This window comes from Perca fluviatilis, chromosome 12 (genome assembly GCF_010015445.1).
Source record: "Perca fluviatilis chromosome 12, GENO_Pfluv_1.0, whole genome shotgun sequence".
In the NCBI taxonomy this organism is placed as follows: Eukaryota; Metazoa; Chordata; class Actinopteri; order Perciformes; family Percidae; genus Perca; species Perca fluviatilis.
Genome location: NC_053123.1, coordinates 3,609,074 through 3,630,835, shown reverse-complemented (window position 1 = coordinate 3,630,835; position 21,762 = coordinate 3,609,074). Strand labels below are relative to the sequence as shown.

The 21,762-nt window shown below is 42.5% G+C and overlaps 1 protein-coding gene across 1 annotated transcript in view; it reads right to left on the bottom strand.

Moving 5' to 3' along the window:
- LOC120570277 (inactive dipeptidyl peptidase 10-like) overlaps positions 1-21,555 on the bottom strand; it is a 241,615-nt gene extending 220,060 nt beyond the window's left edge. The window contains exon 1 of the mRNA XM_039818541.1: positions 21,361-21,555. Coding sequence (XP_039674475.1) covers positions 21,361-21,420 — 60 coding nt within the window. The 5' untranslated portion in view covers positions 21,421-21,555. The remainder of the gene's footprint in view (positions 1-21,360) is intronic.
- Between the last annotated feature and the right edge of the window lie 207 nt (positions 21,556-21,762).

The following is a 21,762-nucleotide window of genomic DNA, read 5'->3' as shown; positions in this document are numbered from 1 at the left end:
AATATATAGCATGCCTAGAGATGTAGTAACTGAGCCAAAAGCCTGTAAATACATGGATGGAGTAACTGACGGCAGAAAGCCAAGCCGAGGGACAAAGTAACTGAATCCAGTCCAACTGAATGTGTCCAGCACACGCTCACTTCCTCTGGTAACCAACAGGGGCCAGCGCCTCTCTTTTCAAACTGTACTGTCGAGCAGCGTGTGTGTGTGTGTGTGTGTGTGTGTGTGTGTGTGTGTGTGTGTGTGTGTGTGTGTGTGTGTGTGTGTGTGTGTGTGTGTGTGTGTGTGTGCAGCGTCTCATTATGTGCGGCACCCATTATTGCGTCTCTGTCACCACACTGGAGCGGTGAATAGAGGAACACACAACCGTTCATTACTTGTTTTGACACCTCTCCCCCTCCCCTCCACTGTGTTACAGGGATGAGCTTTGGCTTCCTCCTCAGGCACATCGCTACAACACTTTATACATACAAATGCGCAGAGCACACACATAACACACTTTAGCAATAACTCCTCTCTCTCTCTCTCTCTCTCTCTCTCTCTCTCTCTCTCTCTCCCAGAGTTCTTCGGCAGCCTCGGGCCACAGCGAAGGCAACGAGGAATACATTCATTTCACAGTCCAGCCTATTTTGCTCAGTGAATATCCAGTCAGGGACTGCACGATGCTCTAAATGTATTCTACATTCAGCTGCCTCCGAGCACTCAAAGTCCAGTTCTCTCATCAGGTTAGAAAACTGAGACAAAGGTAAAATAGTTGGTAAAGGATTGGATTAAACTATTAGGCGTTGCCAAATGATTGAAAAGTGTTATGTCAGATATCCAAGGTTTAATCTATCATCAGCTGCAGCAACGCATTCTCATCAACAGGTTCGTATGATATTGTACGAAAACTCATGCACAATAATTCGTAAGATATCCTACGAAATGACGGTTACCGCCGTTATTTTTCTGTCATGAGACTACACTAGAGCACTTTTCCCGCTTTGGTCCCCCTACAGGTTGGAAGCGGAATTGTCCATTACATTATATTATGCAAGTTTGCCAGATCGGGTAGCGGATCTGTAGTTTGAATGAGACATAACGACAGCGCTAAGGGACAATTCTGCTTCCAACCTGTAAGAGGGGGCCGAAACGGGAAAAGAACTTTAGTGTTGCTTGAAGTTTAGTAATCTATACAGTTACATTTAGCAGAGAAAATGTGACTGTGAGGCTCCGGTCGTTTTAGCAGCCGTTGCAGTTGACTTTAGCTGACAAAAGTTGAGGGTCCTGGGCGCCCGGATAGCTAAGTTGGTGGAGCGGGCGCCCATGTGTAGGGGTTTGCTTCTCCGCGCAACGGGCCCGGGTTCGACTCCGACCTGCGGCCCTTTGCTGCATGTCATTCCCCCCTCTCTCTCCCCTTTCATGTCTCCATCTGTCCTGTCAATAATGGCCAAAAAATAATCTTCAAAAAAAACAATTAAAAAGCTGAGCGTCCTATGGCAACGACTAGGGCTGGGTATCACCAATGATTTCCTGAATTGATTGGATTTCCGATTCAATGTCAATTTGGGATATTTCAGTTGCAAAACCAATTTAGCTTGAATATGAAAGAGATTCTATAATGGTTCCCACTGACCTGCTGCATTATTAAAAGTATATATTTATAAAGAAAGAATCTTTATCTTTGTCATTTTTTCAGAACAACAAAACACAGTTCAGTACCTCTGAATATGACTGTTTAAATAAACAGTAATTTAAATAGTACATTTTATATTATATTAATGTTTACATTAAGACTTGACCCCAAAGTAGTTACATTAATGTAACATGAACACACTACTGCAGTCAACACTGCAGTTGGACAACAAAGTCCAACTCTACGGTCAGTGAGTATTGAGTGACTTTTCATTCAGATATCTTGAGGTGAGATTCCAAGGGACTACTTTAAAAATGGTCGTGCCAGTTTTTCACCCCCTTCCCAAGGGACCAGTGGATTCTTTAGATCTTCTAAGTCAATTCAATTTTATGAATCAATATTGGATCATTCAAATGAAAATCGATTCAAATTCGAAAAATTTTTTTTTTAACCCAGCCCTAGTGACTAAGTTTAGGCACCAAAACATTTAATTGAGATTGGAAAAAAAGATTGTGGTTTGGGTTGAAACACCGGTCCCCCTTAAGTTGTAGTCCCGGGACACAACCACCTGTATCCTGGGTGAAAGTCTTGTGTTTTTCACTTAACTTCTCCCACGACTCAAACTCCGCTCCCCAGCTTTAAAGCACTGTGTTTTATGACCCACCCATCCACAACGACCTCCCCCCTACGCGGACCTTGCAGAAAATGTGGTGCGTACGTGGAATACATATCAATTACAGTACATTACTTTTAGTACTCTATGTACAAATGGCTCGAGACCAGCCTGGATGCAGTTATTGTCCATCACCCATACTCGTTCTATACTATGCATTTTGTCATTTAGAAATTAATTTCTAAAGCTGTCAAATTGTCAGCTATGGTTTTATGTGCTACTGACTGAAATAACCATTTCACTTAGCACCGACGGCGGTGCAGTAGGTTTCTTACCACCTGTATAGTGTTTCCACACATTATTCTCACGGTGCAGTACCAATCAACGCCTCGCCTCACTGCCAGGTGAACAAGGATAACCAACACATCCAATCTTACATGTGAACATTTTATATATTTTTATTTTTTTTGAAGCGGGTAGATTTTCATATTGTCATATGTCACTTGGGTGCCACACGTCTGACAGTCGTTTTACATCATCTCCCACTGATCCCCCTACTGTCCATTTAGAGGATCCTACAGTATGTAGTAGTTTGTCATAATAAGTGACTGCAGAAAGGATCTAATAAGAAATCAATTTCTAATAAATCACCTTGATGTCCTCACCAAGCAAATGAAAAATATCGTTGCATATAATGTCAACCTGCTCTCTCTCCCTGTAAAGACCCCCAAAAAAAAAGCGAGTGAATGTGAATGAACATTATTGACACTCAGCCCGACTTAACCTGCTGAGTCCGTATTTTTCCCATAGAAGTGTATTTACATTAGATGATGGGATACCCGAACCGAGCCCGTCGGGACAGATATTTAGAAATGATATTTGGGTTCGGGTCGGGCCCGTTCACATCAGCGCATTAAGGCATTGAACATTTGAAATTTAAAAAAGCTTATAGTGTAGGTGCGCACCTGCGTTAACGTGCGCTTGTTGCCCCGTGTGTGCTGATGAGCTTATCTGTTGACATTTCCGAATTCCTTCCTACAGTTGCTTAATAAAAGCTTTCCACACAAACACACGTACATGTGTCATTAGTACGAGAAAAAAATGAGATTTTAACTGTCGGGCTCGGACAGAAATATCTTAATGCCTGTCGGGCTCGGGCCAGGTTCGGTTAGACCGGGCTCAGACAGAAAAATGCGACCCGGTCCGCACTCCAATTCACATCCACGAAAACTCATGCACAATAATTTGTATGATATCCTATGAAATTACGGTCTACCATCAGCCGGTCACGTGACGGCTGGTCACATGACAGTTAAAGCAACACTAAAGCACTTTTCCCGCTTCTGTCCCCCTACAGGTTGGAAGCGGAATCCGCACTCAAATTCACATCCACATCGGGAATGCACTATCACTGGTCCCCTGGTATTGCATTGCCAGACCTTCCTCCACAGCGCGGCAGAGGGAGGTCTGGCTAGTCCACACAGCATTCCAGGATGGGAGAAAGATGTGCTCTGGTTTATTGGCATAAACCAATCACAATCGTCAAACATAATTTGATTGTCAGTTCTAGCTCAGAGGACGTTTCCCGAATCAAGCAGAGTTTAGAATGCCAACACCAAGAAAGCGGAACCACCGGCTGCACCGGAACAATCCTGTGTTACTGGTCCCCTAAACTCAGACATGAGTAGATCACACTACACAGCGCGGGGAGCTTGTACCAGGAGCCTGTGTTCTCATCTCATTAATTACAGTTTCCTAATAAAATCTCATCAAAACTCAAAACATTTCTATTTTCAAAACATTGTGGAGCATTACTATGACTTCCTCTATCTTCTTTTTCTACTCTTGTACCACTTTTAATTTGTCTTTATGTGTGTGTATATATCCGCAATGATTTTAGATGTATTTTGTATTTTAATCCTAACTTCTTACTGAATTCCCTGTTGTACAGTGTTTTGAGACCATGTCTTATAGTGATATTGCACTTGAAATAAATTTGAATTGAATTTGAATCTGTGGCCCTGTTTTAGGAAATCAGAGATCAGTGTGCTCCTGTAGAGGGAAACACTCGGCGAATAAAACAAACCAAAGGAGAAAACAATACCAAGTGTGATGTGCCGTCTCACACTGCTAGTGTTTAGGAGAAATCTGAAAACTGTTGCAGGCAATTACTGATCTTTGATTTCTGCAGTATATTGTGGGCTGCTAGATGTGACCAATGTACCAGAATGTTTCCTAAAGGGCTAACATGACATTCAAGATTGGTGTCAGTATAATCTTTTACAATCACCTTGTATTATAATCACCTTGTATTAAGCCTATTATAAACTATCTGTTTTTAGATGCATAGATGGAAAGATAGAAAGAAGGAAAGAAAAGAGAGAGCATGTTTCACCCTATAGCTCAGTGAAGTACAAAGGTAAATTGAAATGTCAAAGCGTGCCTTTTAGGCTCACAGTAGCATTGTGGATTAAACCTTTATAAATGACTTTTAGCGCCAGGAGACAGCCATTTGGAAGCCACGGCAGCCTGCACGGTGGCCCTGCGCTGGCCGTGTTACCTGCAGTGACAGTGAGATGTCAACACATGCTAATGCCTGTTTCTCCCCTCTGGTTCAACTTATTCTTTATTAATTCATTACTTATTCTCCAGTGCCTGCCCTCATAGCGTCCCCATACATCTTAACATTATCTTCAAGTGATTAAGTCTGGATCTTGTTTATCCTTTATAAGGATAAGCCTGAAAGCATCCTCACAGCTCACACATATCCCTGCATGACTATTTAGAGTGCACATACAGTACTGTGTTTTCATGAAAGCAGAGCTTTGCACGTACGGTACTGCAGCAGAAACACAACAGGAAGTGATACAAGGTTGGTGTACCGTAAAGTGTGATATTTACATAATGCTGCCGCTAAAACAGAGTATTTAAGGATCCTACATACTGTTGGAATATTAATGTGCATTTTAATAGTACTTATGAAAGGGTAAAGGTCCGCGGAATAAAGACATTAAGTAGGGTAAACATTCACTGCTATATAGGATAGTTATATTATCAGTGTTTTCTGTGACAACTGCTTTAAGGAAAGGGTACAGGAGGATAATTTACACTTACAAAAACACTAACAAAAAGATATTATATTAAAAATGTCCCTAAAGACTTTTAGGTCTTGCAAGTGGCCAATAGGGGTGTTATATGGTGATGGCTTCAAAGCACAAATGTCAGCCCTAGCTTTAAATATAAGAACTTGGCAGAGTCTTGAGACTGACAGACGGCTGGCAAGCTGTGAAACAGATGGTTTCCTGCTTTACTGTTGTGGTCTGCCTACAACTGGGCCACTAATGTGTATATATATATATATATATATATATATATATATATATATATATATATGAAAGCTGGAGAGAGTAGCTAATGCTGCTTACTGTGGCACTGTGTGAACCGTACCATGATGACATGATACTACCGCTGTGAGTCCCAAAGGTTCCTGCAGCCTGTTGCACCAGCTGAACATAAGTTTGATGGAAAGATTGCGGCGATACACTGTTAAGAGCAAATGAGGTGTAACCATTTATCCAGCGCGTTAAAACATGCTCCCGAGCAAATTACACCATTTCACACGAGCAAATATTACTCCCCGCGCACCAATTCAACAATCGAGAGTTGTACAAAACATAGGGAGAGGGAAAGAATGGCACCTGCGTGCAGAAAAATAAGCAGCATGCACACCGAGCAGCCACAAGCCGCCTCGCAGGTCAATTCTGCTGGCGAAGTTGATTTCTGCTCGCCTGAATGAAAATGACTTGTGACATTTTGGGGACGGAAACCAAGGAGGCACTGGCCCTCCTATGATTGGTCACTTTTAAGGCGAACTGGGGGCGATCTCACCCACGGAGCTCATTGGTCTACCTTGACTGACAGCTATCATTCAGGAAGCCCGGAGTGTAGCGACCGAAGAAGTGCTTTTTTGTCTTTATTAACGAAGTAGCGCAAGATAGTACCGTAAATAAAGGACCGTACAAGTGTCTCTCATCCGTTCTGCTGTTGGAATATGTGCGATGCTTTTGAAATGTCCGTAAATCCTTGCCGATGTACGCATTGTACACATTTCTTTCTTCTGAGATTGTCTGTATGTGATACATTTGACATCCACCTTCATCCAAGAAGAGATTGCAGTAGTTATAAATCACCCCAAACGCACTTAGTTGTTAGTCTGCTGATGCTGATTAGAATGAAAACATTCAAATTTTGCTCTCACTCGGGGCTCACTGTTTGTGTTACAGAAGCAGAGGCGAGGCTTGCATGCTAAAGTGCTCACAATAATGCAGCTTATTTCCATGCTCTCCCTCTGATATAATTCCATCAAAACATTTAAACTAAGAATGGCTCTTTAACGCGCCCTCTACTCAAGACCCACTCATTGAGAACAAGCTGGCATTTGACTGTATATTAACGTTTATTTTGAAATAATAGGAACAACGATTAGTTTGATTAGTTTGTGGTCAATCTGTTAAAATTGACTGACGCTCTACCAACAGAGAAGAGGAAAAGTAAGGGAGAACAAATGAAAAAAATACATGGAAATAACAGATTATCAGCTATTATCAGCATCCTGTCAATCTCTATCTGCATATAATTTCCTGTTTTATTTTGAAATACTAGCCTACCATCGTCTTTTCAGTTCCTGCCCTCGTGTGTCTCCTTCCTCCATGATTATCTACACCTGCCCTCATTACTGCCATCAGCCAACCTCTTTTCTATAATCCCTTGTTTTTCCTGTTCCTCTGCGAAATTGTCTTTGTTTCTACGGTTTCTGACTCAACTGTCTTCCCTGGTTTTTGGATTAGTTTGCAGTGTTTGGACTGACCACCTGTGTATGCCTGCCTGGCTTCTCAGAAAATACTTTGAACTTTGCCTCATGTGTCTGTCTCTGCACCAGAGTCCTGTTCGGCCCAGAACATAGCTAAAAAATACATGAAAATAAAAAAAAATTATTCTGTGTCTTGCTGGAAAAAAAGCAGAAATCAAATCAAAAAATTGATTTAGTATTTTTTTCTGTATCTGTCCACAAATCTCCTGGAACACCAGGCATTCACCAGACACACCTCCGTGTTTCTCATTAACGTGACAGAGGAGAAGCCTTCAGGCGAGAGTGGCATTCTCTTCACAAACACAAACACAGCTCCTTCTAAAATAAGTGTACTGATATCAGCAGCTTTTCCCTTATCAACGTCATACAGAACTTTATCTGAAGTTATTATCATTTTGTTGGTTTTTGCTTTCGCCGTCTCCCATGCTCCACCAGCACTCTCTACCTGAACTGTTTAATGCTCCGGCGGGGATGCTGTTTTACCAAAACATGACATGAAACTTTAAGAGAGCAGCAGACAGACGCCTGAGTACTGATGAACTGTATTGTGCAGGGCCAGGAGAGTATGCATGGTCAGAATCATAGAAGTATTCAGATCTTTAACTAAAGTAAAACTAACAATACTACATTGGAAAATGACTGTTACAAATAAAAGTGGTTCAAAATCAAGTATAAGTACAAAAGTATCAGCATCAAAATATACTTTAAGTACTAAAAGTACTCAAGCAGAATCATACATATTACTGAATTATATGTAGTGATGCATTAATGTGTTAATCACTTTGATGTTGTAGCTGGTTAAGGTGGGACTTAATTATCTGATATACTGCTGGGTAGCTTCATCTATAAAAATGCATCATTGATTGGATGCTTATGTTTTGTGTTAATAATCTGAATCCGCAAAGTAACTAGAGCTTTCAAATAAAGTAGTACTATTTGCATGTATAATATTTGCCTATATTTGCCTAAGTATAAAGTAGCATTAAATGGAAATACTTTGGTAGGTGTGCAGGTTTGGACGGAAGTAGAACACACACAGATAAAGACAGAGAGACCGGAGATGTTGCATTGTAGCAAAAGTGAACACTGCGCGATCTAACTTTGGGAATGAACACTTTTGTTCCTAGAAATATCCTGGTCCCAAATAGCTAGTTGTTAGCAAATGATGCTGTGATGCCCCTTTTGTGTCATTTGAGTGTGTTTGCTGTCTACATGGTGGAGGTGTGTCCTAACTTGTGCCTCCTTTTTGCAGGTTACTAATTAGAGGGTAAAACTTTATTTGAAGGTATCGACACAATCGTGACATGACACTGTCATAACTATGACATGACACTGTCATGAACGTGTCATAAACGTTATAAACAAGTCATAAACGTTTTCTACAACTTCTGTCATTAAGTGTAATTTGGTTTTTGTCATGACAAGTTGACATTGTTTGGGTTGTCTTGATTATGACAAGTTGACATTTAATCAAAGTGACATTACCAGAAGTTGTGTTGGTCATGACAACTTGACATTCAATTTATTTGGAGTGTCCTTATTAAGACAACTTGACATTAAACAGGATGACATTATGTCAAGTTGTCATGACAAAGACATCCTCTGGTAATGTCATCCTGGTTAATGTCAAGTTGTCATTACAAAGACATCCCAAACTAATTTAATGTCAACTTGTCATGACCAAGACAACTTCTGGTAATGTCACTTTGATTAATGTCAAGTTGTCATAATCAAGACAACCCAAATAATGTCAACTTGTCATGACAAAAACTGAATGACACTTAATGACAGAGTCATAAGTAGGCCTATGCACTGGCATGTCCTAGGTGTCCCTATTAGTGTTATGTGGAATTATAATTTCTATATTATTGTAGTGCACTGTATATGCCCAGAAACAAATACATAAAGTCATAGCATAAATTAATGAAAGATTACACGCATGTACAAAACTGTTCATTTATCATACAGACTGAAACTCAACGTCTAATAAATCAGAAAACAAATACACCAACAAAAGTATAATAACTAAATACTAAATCTAATGTATATAGTCTATGTCATAAATTAAGTTTCCTGAAGAAAAACGGGTATCTCTCTCCCCCGCCTCTGCCTGCTGCGCTTTGGCCGTGTGTGTGTGTGTGTGTGTACTGCCTATATTCGAAATCTAAAAAGTTAATTTCTTGCCTAAAATGTTCTCAGAAGTGAATTTACCGATGAATAACATGGCAAAAATTGTTAAAATTGTCCCGGTGTTGGTCAGTCTATGTACCGGAAACCCAACCCTTGTTGAGTGCCGAAATGAATGTTGGGATACGGGTGCTGCCAAGTTCATACAAGTTACCAACCGATGCATCCTCGGTAAAATGGGCGTGTCAAGAACATTTACGGGAATCTTAACTGTTCTTGGTGAAATGCGAACTTGTGTATTGTGACAGTACTTTGGCAACACAAGATGACGTTTCACAGGGACGCAAGAACACAAGTCAATAGAACTGGGAAACGCCACTCCACCACGTAGACAGCAAAAACACTCAATGGACACCAAAGAGGCATCACAGATGCGTATACTATTGCTATGGGACGCAACTATTTCATGGCACGTGTATTGTTTAAGACCCAAGGAAGCGTAGTGTCGAGTGTGAAGTTTGGGTGAGCGGTTCTCCAGAAAGCTGCAAGTGGCAATACCAGAGACCAAGCAGTCGAACCTTTCCCAACAGGCACCTTTTCAACCGCCACTGAACAACTATTCCGAATGCACTGTATACAAAGAATGCTTCTTACACCTTAATAATACCGGCACATCCCACTTCTTAATCAGAAAATGCTAAATTCAGAAAATGGCCTTAGTCAGATAATCCAAATGGAATATGCTGTTTACGTATCAAATTTGGATTATTATCATATTAAGAATAAGTGGAATGTAAGTGTGCACAAATCTCTCTTAATCGTCAATTCTCACTGAGAGCCATTCTGTCAACATGAAATATCCAGAGCTGAGGCTGCAGGTTCTTCTCTTCATGAGGCTTCAGCGGGGCATGACCTTGCTTCAAAAAGTTCTCCTCCGATCCAATCTGCAAGCTGTCCCACTCATTGTTATTTATCTTCCCTCCAAAAGATAACAGCACAGTAAACTTTCACGTCAGCGACGTTGAGCGAAAAATGACCAGGAGCTGACGAGAAGTCTTTGATCAGCTGCTGCGGGGGCAGACATTATCTGAGCTGTCCTCCTCACCTTCTGCCTCCACAGAGAAGCCTGTGTTCCCAGTCCTGTGTGTGTGACAGTTGTAACAGGATGTCTCACAAACGGGCCGTCCTCACCCACAACACCACCGTATGGGGCGATTATGAACTCAGCTCATAACAACCCACAATTACGGCGTAACGCTTTTATAATAAGGGTACATGAATTATCATGGATTCATGCATGACTTCATGCATGAAAAAGCATGAATTCATTCATGTAGTACTTCATGAACTATCAGTAATGTACAAGGATTAATAGTATCTCATGCATGACTTAATGCAGTAACAATATGGTAAGTAATGCATCAATGAAGTTATTTCAGCTGTCATGATTTCTGGTTCGTTAATGATGTCCTTGTCTTCTTCATTGGTAAATCTGTAGTTAAAGTCACAGGCTAAGAAAACTGAATTGTGGGTGTTGTAATCACGATTAACTAAACATTACTTGGCCCGTCAAGTAAAGTGCTGACCTGGTCCATCTTCATCATTGATGAAGCTTAGTGAACTCCCTTTACTTATCTCTCTCTCTCTCTCTCCACCTTATGCTCTGTGGGCATTCACTCTGAGTAGTACAACCAGATCTTGCCACGATCTCTCTCAGCCAATTCATGATCCTCCATCCTTGCTTTAAAATCAAACTTTCAAATCCGTTTTCCTCTCTGCTGCAGTCAGCTGTCATTTCAGTAAGAACAGATGCGACCCTCCTCCAGTCCTTCGCCTCCAGTCTTCTTCACATCAGAGCCCAGTCCTGCTCCACAATCCATCATCCACCACCACCACCAGCAACTACACCCTAGGGGGGGATTAGATATCCTGATCTAATCACAGCATCACTACCCCCTAAATATACCGTCACGATAGGTTCTAATCGCCAAAGAATCTACATTTGTTTTATCATGCACTTGAATAAAAATTGATTCTTCACTCTAAATGAAGTCACTCCTGATTGAAATTAATTTCACTGCACAGCGGGCTCTGAAACCCATTTGGGCCTGACATAATCCCCCTAACATGACTTTCACAGACCCTTCTACATCAGACGGATACAACTTCTGACTAAATGTTTGTAACATCAATGAATAAAGACTTCACCGTAGAGTTTTAATGAACGGGCTGAATTGCATCTAAATAGCATCTTCTTCTGCATGGCTTTCTCATTTGCAGACGCCGCACCACCATGCGCTTAGGCAGAATGAAATATGAGACGACACAAACTCGGCATGCAAATGAACTCATCCATCTTTCTGATTGTGTTTTCAAAAGACAAACGTTTCGTTTTTTTTAAACATTAATCGTCAAGTGTTTTGGCCTCCTTTTGAGAAATGTGTCCTCCAGAGAGGCTGTTGGGCAGAACTGCACCACTTTGCTTTCTAGCTTGTAGTGGTAGTCTGGATCAACGAAAGTACATTTCCAGGATAAAGTCAGGCTTTGTCCCTCACCTTTTGCTCAGTGTGTGTTGCCCTTCTCAAAATCCCTTCGCTACAGGAAACAACAGCAAACTTTGAGCTACACTACACGCTGAAATGGAAAGTTTTGAAGATAGTTTGGATCGTGCAACAAGGCAGGCCTGCATGGCTCTTTGGGTGAATGATGTAAAGATGTACAGCATTTACCTTCTAACTGTGACGTTTTGGGACCAATTAGTGAGAATTGCACTGGTAAGAGCCAATGAGGTTTAACCATGTATCCAGCTAATTTAAATAGATCAAGTCACTGTATTGTGTGAATAGTTAACTTAATTTAAAGCAACACTATGTAACTTTTAGCTGCAGCTGTAGTTCCAATGAGACAACCTGTAGGGGGACAGTCCCTCATTGGAACTACAACTTGCTTTGGGTAGCGCGAGTTGTAGTTCCAATGAGACAACCTGTAGGGCTAAAAGTTACATAGTGTTGCTTTAATATTGTATGTGGCATTTTCTGTTGCAGGGTGCAAATCTCCCACTAAAACAAGTTACTTCCCGAGACTATTTTGCAGAGCCACCACCACTGCATCCGAGCTTACTCCGGATTTCCACTGGATGCAGAACGGCTGCGGACCGGCTCCGCTGCGTGCTCCGCTGTCCGTCAGTACCCACCAGGTCCGGATTTGTTGCAGCACGGCTGTGGCCATGACTGACAGCTGAAGTCACAATGACCCACAAGTTCTCGTGAATTCACGTAGAATAGAACCACAAAACCAACACCAGTTAGTTTCCATCCAGAGGAGTAGAGGGGAAACGACTCTGTGCTGTGTTTTCAAGGTGTAGTGCAGTGAAATATGATCCGCTGTGAGCACGGTGTATTTTATTTTGAAAATTATGTTTTAATTTCCTTCTGTGCTCGACTTCCTGTCTTGCACTATCTACCCTGTGCTGAATTAGTGCAGAGCTCTCCGGCGTCCGGCAAAAATACAAGCTCTGTGTATCTGCTCCGGAGGGCTGCTGATCGCCGGAGCTGGGACGCAATCGGAACGCAGCCGTTCCGCAGTCAGTGGAAATACACACACTGACTTTAATGGAAACCTGATGACTCCGCCGCCGTTCCGGAGCCGTTACGCAGCCGTTACGCAGCCAGTGGAAATCCAGGGTTAGCGCTCCCTCAAGACGATTGTGATTGGTTTAAAGAAATGCAAACAACCCAGAGCGTTTTTTTTCTCCCATCCCAGAATGCATCTGTGGTGTAGCCAGACCTTACCCCACAGCGCTGTGGAGTAAGGTCTAGCAATGCGAGACTAGCTTGTGAGTGACTGTTTGAGTGTCTAATTGCTTCTGTCTTACACCAACACTTACTTGTATTACGTTCTCAGGAGCAACAAGATGTTGAAGTGGGAAGTCTATAGGACCCACGAGTGCAAGTAGATGTACAGTGTAATATGCATGGCTTGGCAAATGACAGGTTATATCACATTACATTTTTCTTTAGAGCGACAAATAAGTCTTCAGGAGAGGAAGCCCTCTTACGCAAATGAGGGGCAGATACGTCTCAACCACTAAACAAATTAGCGACGCATCTATCATATATTCTGTGGTGAGGCTTGGGAATGAGAGATATACTCCTAGGGGAGGATATATTGAGATCAGCTGGCATAGCTCTATAATTTATAGACTCGGCGACTCAAGAGCCAATGCAATCATTCTTATGAGACTCATTCCAGCAATCTATCACTCCCAGAGCCAGCTAGTCCCGAGCATTTTTTGAAGACTGTTTATGTGATAGATCTTCGGAACAGGGGAACGCCTCGCAGGTTCAATAACCTGCCGGCTGAGTTGTCGAGCATCCCGGGTGCCGAGTTACAGAGATGAGAGCTATCGGTGCCGCATGCTGGCAGAGAGATTGCAAACAATCCTGGTCTTCCTGCCAGCAATAGGAAAAACCTCGGAGGAAAAGTGTATCTGAGTGAGCCGCGGTGTACATACAATGTGAAATATAAATGAAAGTGAGATGTTTTAGAATTCAATATTTTGTTTATCCAGACATATATTTTATCTCAGTTTGTCTTTTTGAATATTCATCACTTGACATTGTTCTGTCTTCTATCACACAAACACATCACGCAATACTGAGTAACTAACCGGAATCCAGCCAGCATCACTAAAATTGTTGAATACACGGACTATCTGCTGGGATTAGGCTTTCTGGAGTGAAGGCAAACACTTTAAAAAAAATAGACAAGTTTGTATGAAACCATTTAGCGACCTCATTGAAGCCTCAGAAGCAGACATGACAGGGTATATTTGAATCTAAGACTTGTTTTTTTTCAAGACAGAGTTTGATTGCAGCTCAATGTTGTCCTCATTACTTATCTTTCAAATCTGAGTGGCTTACCCTTCAACTTGTCAAAGTACTTTATCTGAAGTAAGGCGCTCTTTGAGCTGGATCAAAGCACACCAGTGTTGAAACTCCCAATATATCTCCTGTGACAAAGAAAGCTCTATTTTGAGAACAGGCAGATTCCATGGACTACATGACAGACAATCCGGTGCATGTTGGCTCCACTTGGCCGATGTAATGCAGAGTAAATCATTTATAGTCATTTGGAGAGGAGGCTTTCTAATTAATGATATTTCAGATAAGACTCAACAAAGGGTACGCTCTTATCTGCTCCAATTTATAAATATTGGTAAACCAGGATCCGATTAGCTCTCATAAATGATATCTCACCGAATTTGCTTTTCAAAATAGTGATGAGCCAAGAAAAAGTGTAGAACTAATGGCATGGTGTCAGACTTGATGAGGTGTTTGTCTTTGACTGAAGATGTGGTCGACAATCAAATCCCCTGGAGCCAGAAGTATAAATTAGGGCTAAACAATAATCAGAATGTTATTCAGATCGCAATATGTACTAGTGCAATATTATTATATTTGATGTGTCAAACTACCATTCTGAATTAAGTGTTGTAGTGCTACAGAGATTCCCCGGGCTTAAAGATGTATTCTACAGACTTTAGGAAAAGATCCTTGTCTTCACGCGAATGTCCTACTCAAGTTGAATATGTCAAATCACGTTAAACAGGAATGCCACTGATTTGCACTCACGTTGTGCTATTCGTAGCATTTTCGTCGACCGCCACAAATTTGCATCTATTAGCTCCTTTGCTTTGACTTTGTATGTAATCGCGCTGTTAAATTCACGCAAAAAACGCCTGGGTATGAACATGCCAGAACGCTGACTCAGATGAACCGACTACAGTAGTGATGGCCAAATTAATTTTTTTAATTTTCTGAGCGCACCAGATGGCCCTCTGTTCAACAAAGGGTTGAAAGCACACTGAATTTGAATTCCCTGAGCCTTTTTCTTCAAACCAATAGCGCCATCTAGTGAGCTCAGAAAACAAAGAGAATGTTTTACGAAGCTTGATGAAGCTTCATTTCGCCATCACTAGACTACGGCCCAAGTGTACCATATTTATTTTTGAGGATTTCATGTGAATATATTAAAAGGTCTCAGAGTGCATTTTGACCCTCACCCTCCTGCACCGTCCCAGACTTGAAGTGAAGCTGAGGAACACATCACGATCCAGATGAGTGAATTCTGCGAGGGATCCGTCTGCGAGGCCGGAATAACTGTGGCTGAAAAAACACAATGCCTATGCACGGCTGTAAATCGGAGTTTTAGTCGTGCACCTACACAGAGTTTGATGCATCCAGCCGCTGGTGCAAAAGCTGTACTTTTTTTTCTGGGCTAGAGATTTTATCGAGCATAACATGTGGTTTTATGAATGACACTGTGGTGCCCACTGCCTAAATACTTCATGTCACTTTAATTTTTCACTTCCAGGCTTTTTCTCACTCAAGAACCTCAAAAGTGACTATAAATGGCTCGGAGATACGCTCAGATGTACTTTTATCTTGTCATTGTGATACAGGATCCTAAAATTTATATTTAAAGAAAAGAGGCTCAGTCCTTTGCACTTACATAAATTACTGACTGTCACTCTGTTGAGTAAATTCAGTGTAAATCCACAATGTCACAGCACAGCTTGAGAAATATTGCACCTTCTCTTCGACGACCTAGGAGCCCTGACACAGCTCCCTGCTATTTTAAAGCTGCGATCTGCATGTGGGTGGACCTGACACTTCCAATGACCGCTGATGACATGTGCCTTGAGCCGCATCCAGCCTTGTTAAACTCAGCGAGACCCAAGGAGTTATAGGGCCCGCGGAAAATCTGCTGCCGTCTCCTAATTGGATTTCTTATCTTGGCTTGTGGTATGAGGACACAGCTATGATATAAAGAGGGGGCATTTAAGAGCAAAACAGAGAGCTGTTAAGACCTCAGTGCCAGACGACGGGGGTCAGACATGGAGAGATTAGCGCAACACAGAGGAGTTTTGAAGCACTTAATCCTGACTATGATCCCGGCTTGTTTCACTGATTTCTCAGACAGGATCGCTGTGAGCTGAAGGCAAAGTGCATCATGCTGAGCTGCAGCAGGCGCCTCAGGGTGTCAGACGCTGCAAACCCTTTCTCACCGTAGGTATAATTTAGGGAGATTTTACACAATGCTGATTTCTAATTTAGCGAGCAGCCCGGCTCCAGTTCACTATCCCTAAAAGTGTAAAGACAGACCAGGAAGGTGCTGCACACAGAGATTCATAATTATTTTTTTTTTCAACCCTTAAGGGAACAGAATATGCGGCTGAATATTCTCACTAAAGGTAATTCAAGCTCTGTTTAAAATCACTGGAAGAAAAAGATCCAATTTGCCTCAGCAAGTCTGTTCCTGTAGAATATTGTGTTTTTTTGTAATATTTGCTGAGTGTTCAGAATTGAGCTGCAAAGATTATCCGATTAATCGATCAGTTGTGAACCAATAAATGAATCACCAACTATTTTGATAATCGATTAATCGGTTTGAGTCATTTTTAAGAAAAGAACGTTCAATTTCTCTGATTCCAGCTTCTTAAATGTAAATATTACAGTGTCTTCTCTCCTCTGATATCTTTGAGTTGAGGACAAAAAAAGACATTAGAGGACGTCATATTGGGCTTTTTGGGAAACACTGATCCACATTTTTCACCATTTTCTGACATTTTAGAGACCAAACAACTAATCGGTTAATCGAGAAAATAATCAACAGATTACTCGTTAGTTGCAGCCCTAGTTCAGAAACCTGAAAAGTATTTTTGGAAATGTTTACAGTTATGTACAGAATACCTTGTCCTTTTATTTGCCCATGTGTCAATATGTGTCAGTACATCAAGCTTGAGGGAATCGAACCAAGAAGCGGCTTCACTCCTCTAATTCTTCTATTTCACCCGGGACACACCGCAAGGTCCATTTTCCACAACACAAGATAATTAAGATTCTGCCTTTTCTCCTGTGTTCAGTCAGTATGACAACGAATTTAACACCACTAAAGACCTGTCATTTCTGCCCTGTCTGATTTTCTTTTGACTCGCTTGCAATTGGCTTCTGTTTTCTAATTACCTCCATTGATCCTCATTGGTTTAAAGCAGTCACAAACTCCCACGGGACCATCCTCCCCACTGTGGGGCTACGGACCGGCTCCGCTGCGTGTCCGCTGCGTGCTCCGCCGTCCGTCGATACCCACCGGGTCCGGATTTGTTACGGCACGGCTGCGGCCATGACTGACAGCTGAAGTCACGAGGACCCACGAGATCTCGCAAATTCACGTAGAATAGAACCACAAAACCAACAGCTGTTTTCAATGTGTAGTGCAGGGAAATATGATCCGCCGTGAGCATGGTGTATTTTATTTTTAAAATTAACCGGATCTTTATTTTGTTTGTGCTCGACTTCCTGTCCCGCACTATCTACCCTGTGCTGAATTGCTGCGGAGCTCTCCGGCGTCCGGCAAATATAGAAGCTCTGCGTATCTCCTCCGGAGGGCTGCTGATAGCCGGCGCTGGGATGGAGTCGGAACGAAGCCGTTCTGCAGTCATTGGAAATACACACATTCGTTACGCAGACGTTACACAGCCGGTGGAAATTGGGGGTAAAGGTATTTAGACACCCCTATAAGTCGTTTGTTCAAGCAGCAGTTCCGACTCAGATTAAAGGCGCTCTAAGCGATGTTGGGTGATGTCACTTCTTGTTGACGTTCGAAGTATCGTCAAACAAAACGGAGGCTAGCTCGCCCCTCCCTCCTCCTCATCCCGTCCCCTCCCCCTCCTTTCCGCACTAACCCCCCGCCCCCAAATCCTTCTTGTCGGTGATTGGTTGGAACGCTGGAAGACTGTTTGTTATGTTTGGTGGTGCCGGTTGGCGCAGTTTGTTGCGTTTGTGGAGCCTGGGCTGTCTACAGAGACCGTGTTTTTTTTAAAGTGTGTTCAGGGGACAGGCAGCTCGTGGATAGTGAGGAGATGTTTGCTGTATCCATAAAGAGAGCAAATAAGCAGGAAGTAAGGTATAAGAGCAGCATGTTCTGCATAAGGAGGCAGGTTGGGTGGTGGTTGGGTCAAACAAACTCAGGACTTTCACCCGATAGACCGAGCTTTGTGTCCCAAGGTTTGGGACTCGTTAAACATTAATGTTTTTTACTTTTACTGAACGTCACGTTCATCATCAGCGTAACCGGAAGTGAAGTAGCGTCTTATTTAAACCCAAACCACAATGTTTTTCTAAACTTAACTAAGGAGTGTTGGTTCCCTGAGCCTAACCAAACTGTGACCGTTTCACAATGTTAAGGATGTGTTTAAAACAGGGATGCACCGAATCCAGGATTCAGCTTTCGACTCGGCCGAATATTGGGCTTTTTGACGGGGTTCGGGTTCTGCCGAATCTTAGAATTTCTTCCACCGAACCGAACCCTACGCTTGCACTACTTACGCTATGCTGGTCGACCTGATGACGGCGCCGTTGATTACAGGAAGGTGTTTACATAGGTGGAGCGTTCAATGCAGTAGGCTGTGAGAAAGTGGAAATGGAACTGGTGAGCAGAAAAAGTGTTGTTTGGCAGAACTTTCAGTCAAAAGGAGATTCAAGTCCAGCTACATGTTCAATTTGCAATGCTGATTTGTCTGGTGGTGGCGAGGACCCTAAACAATACACAACATGGCCGCTGTTACAAAATTTGGTATGAAACATCCGAAAGAATACGAGTTGTGCATGAAGGAATCTCCAGACAGCAGCCAGAATGCAGCAACTTCAGGTACGCCAAAGGAAGGACAGTCCCAGCTAAAAACTGGTGTTAACCAGACGACCATTACCAGCTTTGAAAAACACACTGCTGTGGAAGTTGTTTACTTCATTAATGTGTTTACTGTGTTAATGGACTGAGGATGGGAGGAGGATTCATTATTCGTTTCGGATTCGACAGAATCTTAACCAGTGGATTCGGTATTCGGGCCGAACCCCAAAAATCTGGATTCGGTGCATCCCTAGTTTAAAACCGTGACCGTTACGTTCTCTGGTTTTGATATGAGGATGGAAAAGGCTCCTGTAGGTCGTATTAGAGGGTAGGAATAAATGACCCATATGGTCGTATAGTTTGGAGGACTTATTGTTTGAATCTGAAGCAGATGACTGTTTGTGTGTTGTTTTACGAAACAAATGTAACAAACGGAGCTACGTCACGTTCTGCGTCACATATCTAACCGGAAGTCAAGTAACGTCTGATTCTAACCCAAAACACAGTGTTTTTCCAACCCTAACTATTTAGTTTTGGTGTCTTAAATTAACCAACTGCGACCGTTTCACAATGTTAAGGATGTGTTTAAAACTGTGACCGTTTTGGTTTTGATATGAGGACGGAAAACAATGAGACAATGACACAAAGGGGGAAACACTGAAACAAAATGGACAATTAATAAGTCTGAATGAAGATTTTAAGATGAAGACAATGTTAGATTTCTGAGACATATATAGCATAGAGTATGCGGCGTGGATGTAACCCACAATAAAGCCCTGCATCCAAAACACGTACAGTGTGACAGCTGCAGCTCCATTTTAAACACAGCCCGGTGCCTGTTATGAGCAGACTATTCTGTGGCTTTATTGAATGGTTGGCCCTGGTGAACATCAGCGCCACAAAGACAGATGACAGGTGAAGAGTTGGCTTCGGCACAAGGGTCATACAGAAAGACCGAGCACACATGGCTGTACAGCAGGAAGGGATCACTTTTGATGATGACTCACAGCTCAGCAGAGTTGTGCACCTGCACTAGAACTGCCCAAAATAGTGAAGTAAGGGATCATAATAACCAATTTCATATTTGCATCCTTAGTTAACCTACAGTAATTCCAAACAGCCAGCCTTGTATTCCAAAAAAAACAAATGCACGCCTTTGGGATGGTGGGGAGAGGATCGATACATTTGCCCCAAGCTAAATTTGTCTGGTGGGACTTCGAGGTTCAGAAGTGATGCAAAATCGATACCCCGCTGTCACACACACACACACACACACACACACACACACACACACACACACACACACACAGAAAGACCAGAACCAGACCAGAAAAGGGTTCATTGCCAAGCAAGTCTAACACTTACAAGGAATTTGCCTTGGTAGTTGGTGCATACTTAAAAAAAAAACATATTGAACATTAATATGAAATAAAGAAAATATACAAAAGCAAATGTAGTCAAACAGTTGTTTAATAAAAAATAAGAAAAGAAGAGGATGAATGGATTGAGAGCAGAATGTGCAAAAATATATAGCCTAGTATGTGTAATGCAGACGCACGCGCGCGCACACACACACACACACACACGCACACACACACACACACTGCATGCGAAGCCACCGCGCACACACCATTCCACACTCCAGGTTTAGGTGCACTATATGATGAACACAATGCGGATGCTGCCGCGCACAGACGTTTCTCGATCGTGACTCGAACAGAACACGGCGATGTTAATTGCGTTATCTGTCCTCTTATTATCTCACATCATCTGTCACACACACACACACACACACACCTCCTGCTGCCTCCTTCCAGCCACTTAAGATGTTTTTATTCTAACAACAGGTCGAAACCAGGACTATCTCCTTACACCATGCACGGCAAAGTTAAGCAACTGATGCACCATCAAAGCAAAATGCGTACGTTCCAGAGATAACTGTGTGGAAGTGGCAGCCGCAGACTGTCAGTGCTCTGTTTGGAGAGAGCCGGTTCAATGATAATTTCTTGTCAGCCTATACAAATAATAATAATAATAATAATAATAATAATAATAATAATAATAATAATAATAAGGAGCGCGACGTGATATGCATGAAATCTGGCCACTGCGCCAGTGTGTGGCTCCTCATCCAACACATTCACACAGGACGGGAAGAACTGGAGCCCTCTTATTCAGACACGGCCAGAGGAAGCAGCTTACTCGTTCACATTAATGTCAAAATGAAACGGTTTCAACTTCACAGGCTTATGATGGATGCTGCCATGCATATCCCCAAACCGCCTCCAAGTGCTGTGCGTCAATGCGCATACCCGCTCACCAAAACCGCACTCACAAGTTCTGAGCTGTCATAGAGCTGTTGCTGCTGCTGCTGCTGCTCATACACAGTTACATAAAACATAAGTAAGTTCATCCCAGCGAAGAATAAACATTCACAAGAATTACCTTGATGGGCTTCGTAGACTGGCATTTGACTTGATGCGATACGGTGGCGGTTTGGTTCATCTTGGGACACCGACACAAACAGTCCTCCTATCCACGTGAGACGGGGGGGAAAAAAACAGCCGGAGAGAGAAGCAACGCGAGCCCCTTCTAAAACTCTACAGCGTGGGATGATCAGTGTGTTCCGTCTTTGCTCGCTGTGCGTTTGAAGCGCGCAACCGCCTCTGACAGCTACTGTATGTGCCTCGCGCAGCGCGTAGGTATGTGTGCACAAATGACCGGTGATGATTGGTAACCAGGGGCGACCGCAGACATTTACAAATGGGGTTGGCTAGGGGAGAGAAAACCCTCAGCTGTGACAGTGTCAATGTCTGTGCCAAGTGCCAACCTTCCCAAAGAAACACT